General features: G+C 43.3%; 1 protein-coding gene across 1 annotated transcript in view; it reads right to left on the reverse strand.

Annotated features, from left to right (window-relative positions):
• prim2 (DNA primase subunit 2) overlaps nucleotides 1-15,270 on the reverse strand; it is a 231,333-nt gene that overhangs the window by 169,038 nt on the left and 47,025 nt on the right. The window contains exon 6 of the mRNA XM_068028345.1: nucleotides 12,188-12,325. Coding sequence (XP_067884446.1) covers nucleotides 12,188-12,325 — 138 coding nt within the window. The remainder of the gene's footprint in view (nucleotides 1-12,187; nucleotides 12,326-15,270) is intronic.

Raw genomic sequence — 15,270 nt, forward strand, 5'->3', positions numbered from 1 at the left:
CTGAAGGTAAGCATGCAGGTGCAACAAGCGGTAAAAAAGGCAAATGGTATGTTGGCCTTCATAGCGAGAGGATTCGAGTACAGGAGCAGGGATGTCTTGCTGCAATTATACAGGGCCTTGGTGAGGCCACACCAGGAATACTGTGTGCAGTTTTGGTCTCCTTATCTGAGGAAGGATGTTCTTGCTATAGAGGGAGTGCAGCGAAGGTTTACCAGACTGATTCCTGGGATGGCGGGACTGACGTATGAAGAGAGATTGAGTCAGTTAGGATTATATTCATTGGAGTTCAGAAGAGTGAGGGGGGATCTCATAGAAACCTATAAAATTCTAACAGGGCTCAACAGGGTAGATGCAGGAAGGATGTTCCCAATGGTGGGGGAGTCCAGAACCAGGGGTCATAGTCTAAGGATACAGGGTAAACCTTTCACGACTGAGATGAGGAGAAATTTCTTCACCCAGAGAGTGGTGAGCCTGTGGAATTCGCTACCACAGAAAGCAGTTGAGGCCAAAACATTGTATGTTTTCAAGAAGGAATTAGATATAGCTCTTGTGTCTAAAGGGATCAAAGGGTATGGGGGAAAGTGGGAACAGGTTACTGAGTTGGATGATCAGCCATGATCATAATGAATGGTGGAGTAGGCTCGAAGGGCCGAATGGCCTACTCCTGCTCCTATTTTCTATGTTTCTCTGGTATTTCTACCCTTTTTTTACTACTTTCAATCGCTGAAATAAAAGTAAAGGTAGGGATTTTAGATTGTAGTAGGTAGTGTTTGGAATGGAATAAGCTCCATAGCGTAATTAGTGCTCTAAATTAAAGGGAGTAACTAAGGAGCTTAATCTAAGGCTAAATCATGGCAGTCTAGTGTCCCTGGTGAGCATGTGTGCAGGAAGTGTGTCCAGCTACAACTAATGGCTGGCCGCATTGCGCAGCTGGAGCTGCGGATGGATTCACTGTGGAGCATCCACGATGCTGAGGGACATCGTGGATAGCACGTTTAGCAAGGTAGCCACACCGCAGGTAACAGGCAGAAAAGGAATGGGTCACCGCCAGGAGGAGTAGTTGCCGCAGGCAGGTAGTGCAGGAGTCCCCTGTGGTCACCCCCACTCAAACAGATATATCACTTCGAATACTGTTGGGAGGGGGAAATGACCTCCCAGGGGAAAGCAGCAACAGCCAAGTTTGCGGCACCACGGAGGGCTCTGCTGCTCAGGAGTGGGTGAAAAAGAGTGGGAGAGCCATACTGATAGGAGAGTCAACTGTAAGGGGAACAGACAGGCGTTTCTGTGGCCGCAAATGAGACTCCAGGATGGCAAAGACATAGGTAGAAAGAGGGATGAGGTCCTGCAACAAGAATTTAGGGAGCTAGGTAGCAGATTAAAAAGCAGGACCTCAAAGGTTGTAATCTCTGGTTTACTCCTGGTGCCATGTACTAGTGAGTATAGGAATAGGAGGATAGAGCAGATGAATGCATGGCTGAGGAGGTGGTGCAGGAGGAAGGGCTTTAGTTTCCTGGATCACGAGGTGTGTTTCTGGCGAAGGTGGGACTTGGACAAGTTGCACCTGAACCGGAACGGGACCAACAACCTTGCTAGGAGGTTTGCTAGTGCTGTTGGGGGGGTTAAACTAATTTGGCAGGGGGTTGGGATACAGAGTGGAGGTACAGTAGGGGGTGATGAGCAATCAAATATAGAAGACAAACTGAGTCAGTCTGGAAGGCAGAGCAAATATAGACCTGTTAAGGCACAAGTGAAAAATGTAAAGCTGGATTGCATCTATTTTAATGCAAGGATTCTTACTACTAAGGCAGATGAATTGAGGGCATTGATTAGCACATGGGATTATGATATTATTGCTCTCACAGAGACATGGTTGAGCGAGGGGCAGGACTGGCAGCTCAATATTCCAGGGTACAGAATCTTCAGGTGTGACAGGGGAGGGGGTAAAAGAGGAGGTGGCATTGCACTGTTGATCAAGGAGTCAATTACTGCAGTAAGGAGGGATGATATCTTAGAAGGTTCCTCAAATGAGGCCATATGGGTAGAACTTAAAAACAAAAAGGGGGCAAACACTTGGCTGGGAGTGTACTACAGACCTCCAAACATTCAGGGAGAGATAGAGGAACAGATATGTAGGCAAATCTCAGGAGAGGTGTAAAAATAATAGGGTAATAATACTAGGGGATTTCAACTTCCCCAATATCAACTGGGATAGTCTTAGTGCAAAAGGCTTAAAGGGGGCGGAATTCTTGAAGTGCATCCAGGAGAGCTTTTTCAGCCAGCACATAGAAAGTCCTACAAAAGAAGGGACAGTACTGGACCTAATCCTAGGGAATGAAGCCGGACAAGTGGTAAAAGTGTCAGTTGGGGAGCATTTTGGGGATAGCGACCATAATGCTAAGATTTAAGGTAGTTATTGAAAAGGACAAAGATGGACCGGAAATAAAGGTACTGAATTGGGGGAAGGCCAATTTCAATATAATAAAACAGGATCTGGCCAAAGTGGACTGGGAGCAGCTACTTGTAGGAAAGTCTATACCACATCAGTGGGAGTCAAAGAGGAAATAGTGAGGGTTCAGAACCAACATATACCCGTTAAGGTGAAGAATAGGACCAACAAGTCCAGGGAACCCTGGATGTCAAGGGATATCGAGGATTGCATCAGGGAAAAAAAAAGGAGACTTATGGCAGATTCAGAGGGCTGAAAACAGTGAAGGCACTCGAGTGGTATAGAAAGTATTGCGGGGGGGGGTGGTACTTTAAAAAGTTATTAGGAGAGCGAAGAGGGGACATGAAAAAACACTGGCGGCCAAGATAAAGGAAATTCCTAAGGCGTTTTAAACGTATATTAAGGGCAAGAGGATAACCAGGGAAAGAGTAGGGCCCATTAGGGACCGAAGTGGCAATCTGCGTGTGGAGCCGGAGGACAAAGGTGAGGTTTTAAATGATTACTTTTCATCTGTGTTCACTATGAAGAAGGACGATGTAGATGTAGAGATCAGGGAGGGGAATTGTGATATACTTGAACATAGTAGCATTGAAAGGGAGGAAGTATTAGCTGTTTTAGCGGGCTTAAAAGTGTATAAATCCCCAGGCCCAGATGAGATGTATCCCAGGCTGTTATGTGAGGCAAGGGAGGAGATAGCAGGGGCTCTGACACAAATTTTCAAATCCTCTCTGGCCACAGGAGAGGTACCAGAGGATTGGAGGACAGCGAATGTGGTATCATTATTCAAGAAGGGTAGCAGGGATAGACCAGGTAATTACAGGCCGGTGAGTCTAACATCAGTGGTTGGGAAACTATTGGAAAAAATTCTGAGGGACAGGATTAATCTCCACTTGGAGAGCTAGGGATTAATCAGGGATAGTCAACATGGCTTTGTCAGGAAGAGATCGTGTCTAACTTACTTGATTGAATTTTTCGAGGAGGTGACTAGATGCGTAGATGAGGGTAAAGCAGTTGATGTAGTCTACATGGACTTCAGCAAGGCTTTTGCTAAGGTCCCGCATGGGAGATTGGTTAACAAGGTAAGAGCCCATGGGATCCAGGGCAATTTGGATCTAAAACTGGCTTAGTGACAGGAGGCAGAGGGTAATGGTCAAGGGTTGTTTTTGCGAGTGGATGCCTGCGACCAGTGGTGTACCACAGGGATCAGTGCTGGGTCCCTTGCTGTTTGTAGTGTACATTAATGATTTAGACGTGAATATAAGAGGTATTATCAGTAAGTTCGATGACACAAAAATAGGTGGTGTCGTAAATAATGAGGAGGAAATCGTTAGATTACAGGACAATATAGATGGGCTGGTAAGATGGGCGGAGCTGTGGCAAATGGAATTTAATCCTGAGAAGTGTGAGGTTATGCATTTTGGGAGGACTAACAAGGCAAGGGAATATACAATGGATGTTAGGACCCTAGGAAGTACAGAGGGACCTTAGTGTACTTATCCATAGATTACTGAAGGCAGTAGCAAAGATAGATAAGGTGGTTAGGAAGGCATATGGGATCCTTGCCTTTATTAGCCGAGGCATAGAATGTCAGAGCAGGGAGGTTATGATGGACCTGTGTAAAACGCTAGTTAGGCCACACCTGGAGTACTGTGTACAGTTCTGGGCACCACATTATAGGAGGGATGTGATTGCCCTGGAGAGGGTGCAGAGGAGATTCACCAGGATGTTGCGTGGACTGGAGCATTTCAGCTATGAAGAGAGACTGAAAAGGCTAGGGTTGTTTTCCTTAGAGCAGAGCATGTTGAGGGGAGATATGATTGAGGTATACAAAATTATGAGGGGCATTGATAGGTTAGACAGGAAGAAACTTTCTCCCTTAGTGGAGGGGTCAATAACCAGGAGGCGTAGATTTAAGATAAGGGGCTTAGAGGGAAAAAAAATTCACCCAGAGGGTGGTTGGAATCTGGAACGCACTGCCTGAAGAGGTGGCAGAGGCAGGAACCCTCAACATTTAAGAAGTATTTAGGTGAGCACTTGAAATGCCATAGCAAACAAGGCTACGGGCCAAGTGCTGGAAAATGGGATTAGAATAGTTAGGTGCTTGATGTCCGGCACAGACACAATGGGCCGAAGAGCTTGTTTCTGTGCTGTATAACTCTATGACTATTACTGACAAGGACACCCAGGTCTCTTTGTACATCTACACTTTCTAATCTCTTACCATTTAAGAAATACTCGGCACATCTGTTCCTTCTACCAAAGTGGATAACCTCACATTTTTCCACATTATATTCCATCCGCCACATTCTTGCCCACTAAGTCTGCCCAAATCCCCTTGAAGCCGCTTTGCATCTTCCTGACAATACACATTCTCACCTAGTTTTGTGTCATCCGCGAACTTGGAAATACTAACATTTGGTCCCCACATCCAAATCATTGATATATAGTGTGAACAGCTGGGGCCCAAGCACTGATCCCTGCAGTACCCCACCAGTTACACTCTGCCAACACAAGAATGACCCTTTATTCCTACTCTGTTTTCTGCCTGTTAACCAATCCCTCATCCATGCCAGTATATTACCTCCTATCCCATGTGCTTTAATTTTGCTAACCAACCTCCTGTGGGGGACTTTATCAAAGGCCTTTTGAAAATCCAAGTATTCCATGTCCACCGACGCCCCTTTATCAATTCTGTTAGTAACATCCTCAAAAAACTCCAACAGGTTCATCAAACATGATTTCCCATTCATAAATCCATGTTTACTCTGCCCAATCAGATTATTATCCAAGTGTCCATTTATCACATCCTTTAAAATAGATTCTAGCATTTTTCCAACAATTGATGTAAGGCTAACAGGTCTATAATTCCCTGTTTTCTCTCTCCCTCCCTTCTTAAATAATGTGGTGACATTTGCAACCTTCCAATCTGCATGAACCACTCCAGAATCTATAGAATTTTGGAAGATGATCATCAATGCATCCACTATCTCCATAGCTACCTCTTTCAACACTCTGGGATGTAGAATATCAGGTCCAGGGGATTTAACCTTCAGCTCCATTAATTTCTCCAATACAATCTTCTTACTAATACTAAACTATACTATATATACTATAATGATGCCAGGAAGCTAGTCTCTCATTAGTGGTGTTTACATTCTCCAAGTTAGACTGCCCCTTAACACCTGATAAAAGTGGTCATTTTAGGCAGTTGTTGCCACCGTAACCTCAGAACATCCCAAAGTGCTTTAAAGCCAATTAAATAAAATGTTGCAAGGTAGAAAACCTAGCAGGCAATTAGCACACGGCAAGCTCCCACAAACAGCAATGAAATAAATGACCAAAATATCTGTTTTCGTTCTGTTAGTTGAGGGATAAATATTAGCCAGGGTACCAAATAGTGTTTTCCTCCAGCCCTGCTCTTGTCATAGAATCAAGCACAGAAGGCAGCCATTTGGTATATCAAGTCTATGCCAGCTCTTTCAAAGAGCAATCTAGTTACTCCCACTGCCACGTTCCTCCCCCATAGCTCTGCTGTTTTTCCTCTTCATTGAATAGTCCCATTTGATCTGAAAAGAGTTACCATTTTAAACTTTAAAGACAAGATGAAAAGCCTGAAAGCAGCCAAGTCTGTGAATAGTCAGGCTCTGACAGCATACTTTCAGAATGCAGGCTTCTAGCAATGCCGACATCTACAACACAAGAAAAAAAAACTGCATTACCAAACTGTTTGCCAATAAACAGAGGCACACACGAGTTATGGTTGAGGAATAAATCTTTGCCTGGATACGTGGAAAACCCCCTTACACTCCAAATAGTGCCCTTGCAGAACTTTTACGTCCATCTGAGACAGCAGATGGAGTCTCAGTTTAACGTCGCATCCAAATGACAGCACCTCTGACAATGCTTTGCTTACTCAGTACTGCAGTCAAGTGTCAGCCTAGACTGTGCATTCAAGGCTTTGGAGTGGGCCTTGAACCCAGAGTCTTCTGACTCAGAGGCAAGAGCACTACCAGCTAAGCCAGGGCTTTAATCTGAGGCCACATCACATCCTTCATCTACAACAGGTCCTGTCAATAGGTGTCTGCAGGGAATCTGTGACATTCAACTTCAGAAGATCAGAAAACCTACTCGGTGTTCATGAGCAAAGAACAAATGGGAATACTATCTTCTCTATTCAGATCCTCTGGATGATCCTCACCATGAGACGAAACAGAGAATGCATGCAACAACACGACAAGAGAGAATCTAACCATCTCACCTTGACATTCAATGGCATTACCATCACTCACCACCACCTTCTCAAGGGCAATTAGGGATGGGCAATAAATGCTGGCCTAATCAGCAATGCCCACATCCCCTGAATGAATATAAAGAACACAACCTGCACTTATAAAGCACCTTTAACTGTAAAACATCCCAAGGCACATCAGAAGAGTGTTATCAAACTAAATTTGACACCAAGTCACTTAAGGAGATCTTAGCAGTGGTGACCAAAAGCTTGGTCGAGCAGGTAGGTTCTAACGAGTGTCTTAAAAAAGGAGACACACAGAGAGGCGGACAAAGAATTAAAGGAGCGCAGAGTTTTCATAGGAATGTAGGGCTGGAGGTGGTTATGGATGTAGGGAGGGGCAGAAACACTGTGCCCTGGAGTCTGAAGGTCATTTACAACAAGTGCTCAACTATGCTCCGACAAATTCTCAGCATTTTGTTTGAAAAGGCTGTGACAATATTTATCTCCAGACAACACAACTCATAAGATCACCACCTGGACTGTCTACTTGCTCAAAACATCTGCTGTTATACTCTGTACATCTGCAAGGTATTCAACACAAAACAAAGTAAAGCTCGAATGGCTCCAATGTCAGTCAGGGAAAGTCCTTTCCATCTTTTATGTGCCACAATTATTCCAGTAACAGCTTTTTCAGTCTGTTCTGTGACACAGTAATTCTACAAAAATGAATGCAAACTGCCTGAAAAATATCAGATACTTACTCTTGCTGGTATGCCTGGTCATTGTTGGGGAGTTACAGACCATTTGGACATGGCCTGAGTCACACCCTTCTCACCAGGCCCACAGGGTCTTTTCCCGGAGTGCTTGAATCCAAATGGCAATAGCATCCCCAATGAAATGACTTGTCAATCTGGGGTGGAAAGGCATGCAACCAGTGCAAAATTTAGTCAAGTCCACCTCAGCAATTCAACTTGTTCCCAACAAAGAGACAACACCTTTAAATGCAACAACTTCGTCAATAAGTCAGTTGAGAAACTGAGTTTCTTAAAAGGGCAAGATAGCTCGTGCTGCAGACTGGCCTCTGACCAGAGTACAGCAATTGTCAGAGTGTCAGCCAATGAACTAGAGATGGGACTTTTGGCAAGACTCACACCAGTCTATTTTAGAGCAAAAAAAGTCTATATATTGAGCCCACAAAGTCGGTTTAGAGTCTATTTAAAAAGCCTCTCCATGAACGTCAGCAAACAGAACTCATGCATGTCCATAACTGCAGCAACTCTCCTGACCAAGCAGGGTGATTTCTCCAACAAAATTCTGAGTGCAGAATAGTTACATAATACAAATTACATGTGCATAAGTCAATCCCAGTCACATGCAGACTTTTTTTTCTTGTTCGTGGGATGTGGGCATCACTGGCAAAGCCAGCATTTATTGCCCATCCTTAATTGCCCTTCAGAAAGTGGTGGTGAGCTGCCTTCATGAACTGCTGCAGTCCCTGCAATGTAGGTACACCAACAACACTGTTAGGAAGGGAGTTCCAGGATTTTGACCCAGTGACAGTGAAGGAATAGCGATATAGTTCCAAGTCAGGATGTTGTGTGGCTTGGACGGGGAGCTTGCAGGTGGTGGTGTTCCCATGCAACTGCTGCCCTTGTCCTTCTTGGTGGTGGAGGTCAAGGTTTGGACGGTGCTGTTGAAGGAGTATTGGTGAGCTGCTGCAGTGCCTCTTGTATGTAATACACACTGCTGCCATTGTGCATCGATAGTGGAGGGAATAAATGTTGAATGTCGTGGATGGGGTGCCAAGCAAGTGGGCTGCTTTGTCCTGGATGGTGTCAAGCTTCTTGAGTGTTGTTGGAGCTGCACCCATCCAGGCAAGTGGAGAGTATTCCATCACACTCCTGACTTGTGCCTTGTAGATGATGGACAGGCTTTGGGGGATACAGGCGAGTTACTCGCCACAGAATTCCCAGCCTCTGACCTGCTCTAGTAGCCACAGTATTTATGTGGCTCGTCTAGTTCAGTTTCTGGTCAATGGTAACCCCCAAGGACGTAGATTGATGGAGTAATTTCCCCATCATCTCCATTCTGATCAGGAATAGAGGCGACATGAGATGTAGCCCTCAGTTGCAGCCTGTTACAACTGCTAAGCAACTTTTCCAACATTAGCCACATTTGCAAGTGATTTGTCAACTTGTGCCAACCTGATCACTACATTGATCTCAGCTATTTGCTGGTAGATAAACTTAACACAGCTCAGCCCAATAAACCACCCCTCTACATGTGGCCTAACATCCAATTATTTTTAAATCAATTCAATGCAACAAGCCTCTTCTCCTGGATAGGATTTAGTATATTGGATGGAATATTATGGATGAATCCACAGCATGTACACTACAAAGGGCTGCCTGTGGGACCAAGTGGGAAGAATACATCCATACCATTTGACAGACCTGCTTACGAGGGTGCAGGGAAGGTGACGGGGAAAGAAAGTTCACAGTCTGGCAAACTAGGCATCACAACCTGCATTTGTATAGTGCCTTTAAGGTAGCAAAACGTCTCAAAGGGCATGACAATCCTGGCCCGTTCGGTGATCTGCAGACTGAGTAACACCAAATAAATTCGAGTTACGCACTATAGATTTGCCACAGAAAACGGAGAGTCAGGATAAATGGATCATTTTCAGGTTGGCAATCTGTAGCTAGTGCACTGCCATAGGGATCAGTTCTGGGGCTTCAACTATCTACAATCTATATTAATGATTTGGATGAAGGGACAGATTGTATTGTAGCCAAATTTGCTGACGATATGGTGGGAAAGTAAGTTGAAGGAGGATACAAAGAGTCTGCAAAGGGATATAGATAGGTTAAGTGAGAGGGCAAAAATTTGGCAAATGGAACATAATAAGGGAAAAGATGAGTTTATCTACTTTGGCAGGAAGAATAGATAAGCAGATTATTTAAATGGAGAGAAACTGCAGAATCCTGTGGTACAGAGGGATCTGGGTGTCCTTGTACATGAATCACAAAAAGTCAGCATGCAGGTACAACAAGTAATTAGGAAGGCAAATAGAATGTTAGCCTTTATTGCAAGAGGGATGGAGTATAAAAGTAAGGAAGTCTTGCTACAACTATACAGGGTGTGGGTGAGACCACAACAAAAGGAGTATGTACAGTTTGGTCCCCTTTGGAGAGCGCTGTGCTTGCATTGGAGGTAGTTCAGCTAAGGTTTATGATTAGATTTTTAGATTATGATTAGATTAGAGATACAGCACTGAAACAGGCCCTTCGGCCCACCGAGTCTGTGCCGAACATCAACCACCCATTTATACTAATCCTACACTAATCCCATATTCCTACCAAACATCCCCACCTGTCCCTATATTTCCCTACCACCTACCTATACGAGTGACAATTTATAATGGCCAATTTACCTATCAACCTGCAAGTCTTTGGCATGTGGGAGGAAGTTGATTCCTGGGATAAAGGCATTGTCTTATGAGGAGAGTGAGCAGGTTGGGCCTATATCCATTAGAATTTAGAAGAATGAGAGGTGATCTTATTGAAACACAAGATTCTGAGGGGGCTCGACAGGATGTTTGCCCTCTTAGTGGAATCTAGAACTAGGGGGGCAGAGTTTCAGAATAAGAGGCCTCCCTTTTCAGACAGAGATGAGGAGGAATTTCTTGTTTCAGAGAGTTGTTTATCTTTGGAATTCTCTTCCCCAGATAGCAATGGAGGCTGCGTCATTGAATGTATTCAAGGCTGAGTTCGACAGATTTTTGATCTACAAGGGAGTCGAGGGATATGGGGGCAGACAGGAAAGTGGACTTGAGGCAAAGATCAGATCTGTCATGCTTATCAAATGGCTCAATGGGCCGAATGGCCGACTCCTGCTCCTACTTCTTATGTTCTTAAAATGAGATCTTTAAAAGGAACCAATAAGCCCAACACCAAAAACCTCCTAAATTTTTGATTACAATTCTGAATAATGACAACACCTGTAATGGCTCACAAGACAAAGATGGTTTTTAGCAAGTAGCACTGTCTAAGGATCAATCACAATTCTTAATCTATTCTCTGCCTTTTGGAGTCCAAGGCCTCACTATTAGAGCACGCACATGTGAACAGTAATTCCTTTCACAGCAGTTTCCAACATTTCAATAACTCCCAGAATGTCCCCCCACCCACCCCAATCATGGTCTGCAACAGGCTGGCCAGTGAAAGCAGTAGTGTAAGAAGGCAATATAGAAACAAACCATTGGACTTGCAGAGAAACAACAACTTCTCATTGAAGGATATAAATGAAACATTATCAGCTCCAAACAAAACTAAATTAACAAAAGAGCAATCAATAAGAACTTGTTTGGAAATACTTGCAAAGAATTAAAATAATAAATGCAGTATTTTTAAACTCGAACTATTTAGCTTTCATGCAGGTACAACAAGTAATTAGGAAGGCAAACGGAATGTTAGCCTTTATTGCAAGGGGGATGGAGTATAAAAGTAGGGATGTCTTGCTCTAACTATACAGGGTGTTACTGAGACTGCAAGAATAGTAGTATGTAGAGTTTTGTTTCCTTTTAGAGAGGTATATGCTTGCGTTGGAGGTAGTTCAACTAAGGTTCACTCGGTTGATTCCTGAGATAAAGGGATTGTCTTATGAGTTAAGATTGAGCAAGTTGGGCTACAATCATTGGAATTTAGAAGAATGAGAGGTGATCTTAGTGAAACCATATATGTCACAAGAACTTCACTGGGTGGGAAGCACTTGTAAGCAAGACGGCTGCCAAGAGAAAAGAAAACTGAAGCACAGAATGAAACGTTCACTTGGCTTGCACAACTACTCTTCGAGAATACAAGTGGGAAGGTAGCTGTCATTAACCTGAAATGTTTCTCTCTCCACAGATGCACCCTGACCGGCTGAGTGTTCCCAGCTTTTCCAGTTATTATTTCAGATTCCCAGCATCCACAGTATTGTTTTTGTGGAGGCAATTGTACTTTTACTTTTTTGCAACACAGACCACTTAAGGTGGAGTATAACTGCAGTGCCATGTCATATTTAAAAAATACTCGGAGTCTGCTGGACAGCTAATGTTTATAAAAAGCTGACAAGTTTTTTTTCCCTAATAGTTTGAGAAATCAGATGCTCCTGGTTGTAACCTCAGGACATTAAATACTCACCAGGCATTTAAGGACAGAATTCTCTCACGGTTGCAGATAGCAGCAGGAGTGCAACTCTCAGCTGTGGTATAACCCTGCATCCCACAGCCATCAGTATGAAACACCGATGCTAGACCAGATATTTTTCCCACATAACAGTAAACGTACAATATAATTCATTCTACTTGAATGAGCAATCGAAAGACGTGATGAGCTGTTTTATACAGACACAAGTTCTTCCTCTGCAACTGAAGCACACCATCATTCCCCTCACTTCCATGATGGCATGCTTACTTCAGAAGCTGAATCAACGAGAATCATTGACTCAATCATTAAAAAAATACTTACTGCCAAAGACTTGGAAAGCCTCTGTCGAAATTCATTTAGGACTGTAATCACAATCTCCGGGTGAGGTATGTATGCAAAACCGTTTCTAAGAAAGACCTTCCGACCTCTGACCAGCTCAACAGCATCAGTAAAAGCAACCTAATGGAGACGAAGAAGAAAGTTAAAAATATGCAAAAAAAAAAAAATCAACTGCACACAACAGTTACTCTTTCATAAAATTAGGCTTAAAGCGAGTTCAAGTGAACTCCATACTTTGCAGATACCCACATCACAAGTGATGGGCTCCTTGAAACAACAGTAATCATTCCAAATCCTAATTGTATACCTTAAGCGACCCTGACTAAACAGTACCATTTATCACATAGAAAAACTAACACTATTTGCTAAGTTAAATTAAAAGCAGCTGCTAAAATCGGCTGCAGTGCATTATAACTGTAAAAATACAAAGGTTCGAGATTCTTGAATTAATTGAACAATCACTGGCCTTGGCTTTCAGTGTGGTGGACTCTGGGAAACAGGGATGGTGAATTGATCTGATTAAGTTTGGATTTCAAATTACTTCAATTTAAACAAATTGAAAATTACCACCTTGTTAATTTTTATTGGCAAATGTCGGACTCACCTTCTTCCGCAATGGTTAGAACCATAGAAAAATTACAGGACAGAAGGAGGACATTCAGCCCGTCATGTCCCTGCCAGCTGAGAAGAAGAAAAATAGAAACTAGCCGCCCAATGTAATCCCACCTTCCAGCACTTCAGGTTCATGTCCAGGTACCTTTTAAAAGAATTGTGGGTTTCTGCCTCCACCACCGTTCCTGGCAGTGAATTCCAGACACCTACCACCCTTTGGGTGAAAAACTTTTTCCTCACGTCCCCTCTAATCCTTCCACCAATCATCTTAAATCTGTGCCCCCTGGTAATTGACCTCTCCACTAGGGGAAACAGGTCTTCCTGTCTACTCTATCTAGGCCTCTCATAATTTTGTACACCTCAATTAAGTCACTCCTCAGCCTCCTCTGTTCAAAGGTTGAGCTCCTGCAACAGCAGATGTCTCATGATATTAGTTAAAGTAAGCCAGAGGGTTCAATAACTGAAGTATTATACCTCACACTGCAATAGCATTTTGATAGCCCTTTCTTAAGGGGCTTAAAGGGGCTACATTAGGGAAAGCTGTTTGCTACTAAGATAGAGATAAGTGTAAACATGCTTTATGCCACAAGGTGTGTTTCTAGGAAAGTGCTTTCAATAGGTTCATCTGGCAATTCAAGGCTAATTGTTGTGGCAGAGTGAAGTTTAACTGTTGTGTTCCAATTTGGTGCTGCTTTGTCAATAATGGTACAGGAGCCAATTAGTTTTCTTTGTTACAGCCTGCAGAGCACTGCAGGGCATGGTACATCGGATCAGGAATAGACCATTCAGCCCCTCGAGTCTGTTCGATATATTAAATTAGATTATGGCTGATCTGTACCTCAACTCCATTTATTTGCCTTTGATCTATATCCCTTGACATCCATAACTAATAAAACTCTATCGATCGGTCTCAATTTCAATTGATCCAGCATCCACAGCCTTTTGGAACAAAGAACTCCACAATTACACTACCCTCGGTGTATAAAAAAGTGCTTCCTGATTTCACCCCTGAACAGCCTAACTCTAGTTGGAAGATTGTGCTTCCTCGTTTTAGACTTCCCCTACCAGAGGAAATCTATCCATCCGATCAACTCCTTTGATCATATTAAACACCTTAATTAGATTACCACCTTAATCTTTTATACCCAAGGGAATACAAACCAAGTTTTTGTAACCTGTCCTCAATTTTGTCCTTTTGAGCCCTGAAGCTCAAGTATTATTTAGGTGAATCGGTGCTATACACCCTGCAAGGCCAATATATCCTTCCTCTCCAAACAATGATCAACATCGTGTTTTACATCGAAGTGACATGGTCATACAATATTTAGTGATGAGCAACAACTAGTTAATACTCTGACTAAGCAATCATCTTGCAAATAGTGACTATAATGTGACAATTTGATATGTGGTTCAAGAAGGAGAAGAGTCACAAACCAAGACTCTGAACTGAAATAAGGCAAACATCTAAATGATGAGAAATACATGTTGACCACAATAAACTATGATGAACTGTCAGTGGTGTGATGAAGGTGCTTCGTTCTTACAATGTTTTGATGACTTGTGTCAACGATTATGGACATTGGCTCATTTAGAAAACTGAAAAGATTCCATAGATACAATTTTTTTTTTTACATAAGGGTCACTGGGAAGACTGTGAAGTGAGCTTTGTGTTTAAAAATAACCTTCAGTGGATGTCACATGCCTTAAGCTAAATAAGCAGCAGGAATCTTGGTAGCCAGAGCAGTTGTTTACAGAGAAATGACGTCAAGATTTATGGTGGTCAGGAGGTTTTGACTTGCTGTTGGGGTGTGGACTGTTTTGAAGGCAGTTGGGGGTCAGCCTGCTAATTGAGAAGACCTGTTCATCTTTTCTCCACCTCTTTAATGAGCCCTGCGAATCCAGTGAGATGGTTCAAACCCCTGATGCTGCATTTCTCCTGGAAAGTCTATCAAAATAATTCTCAACATCTCCAGAGCAAACTACTTCTGAAAAGATCCCAATGGCCCATCTGAGAGGACCTGGACGCCAGACAAAAGGACAACCGATATCCTTCCATATTTTCTCGGTTTCCTTCAAAAATGAACAAGCCCGTTGGCTAAAGTATTTTTTTTTTTCGTCTTTTTGTAAAGTGAATTTCTAGAGAAAACTTCTTTATTTTAGGCGGCGTTTGCTGACAACGCAGCCACTAGGTGGTGCAGTACTGGCCCATGCAGCCTCACCCACTGAAACGCCACAGTCTGCGATGTTTCAGGCAGCTGCCAGTAATGAAGATGGTACTGTTCAATTTGTCACCAAATGCAAATCCCCTCATTGGCTGCAATCGCTGCCTCCATCCCACCCCCAACAGTACCCCACTCCCTCCTACCATTGCACTTCTCTTCGCCACTCCCTTCCATGCCCGTTTGGTCGCCACTCGCTCTACACCTCGCCGCTGCCTTCTTTCAGCCACTCCC

Source organism: Heterodontus francisci, chromosome 3, assembly GCF_036365525.1.
Source record: "Heterodontus francisci isolate sHetFra1 chromosome 3, sHetFra1.hap1, whole genome shotgun sequence".
In the NCBI taxonomy this organism is placed as follows: Eukaryota; Metazoa; Chordata; class Chondrichthyes; order Heterodontiformes; family Heterodontidae; genus Heterodontus; species Heterodontus francisci.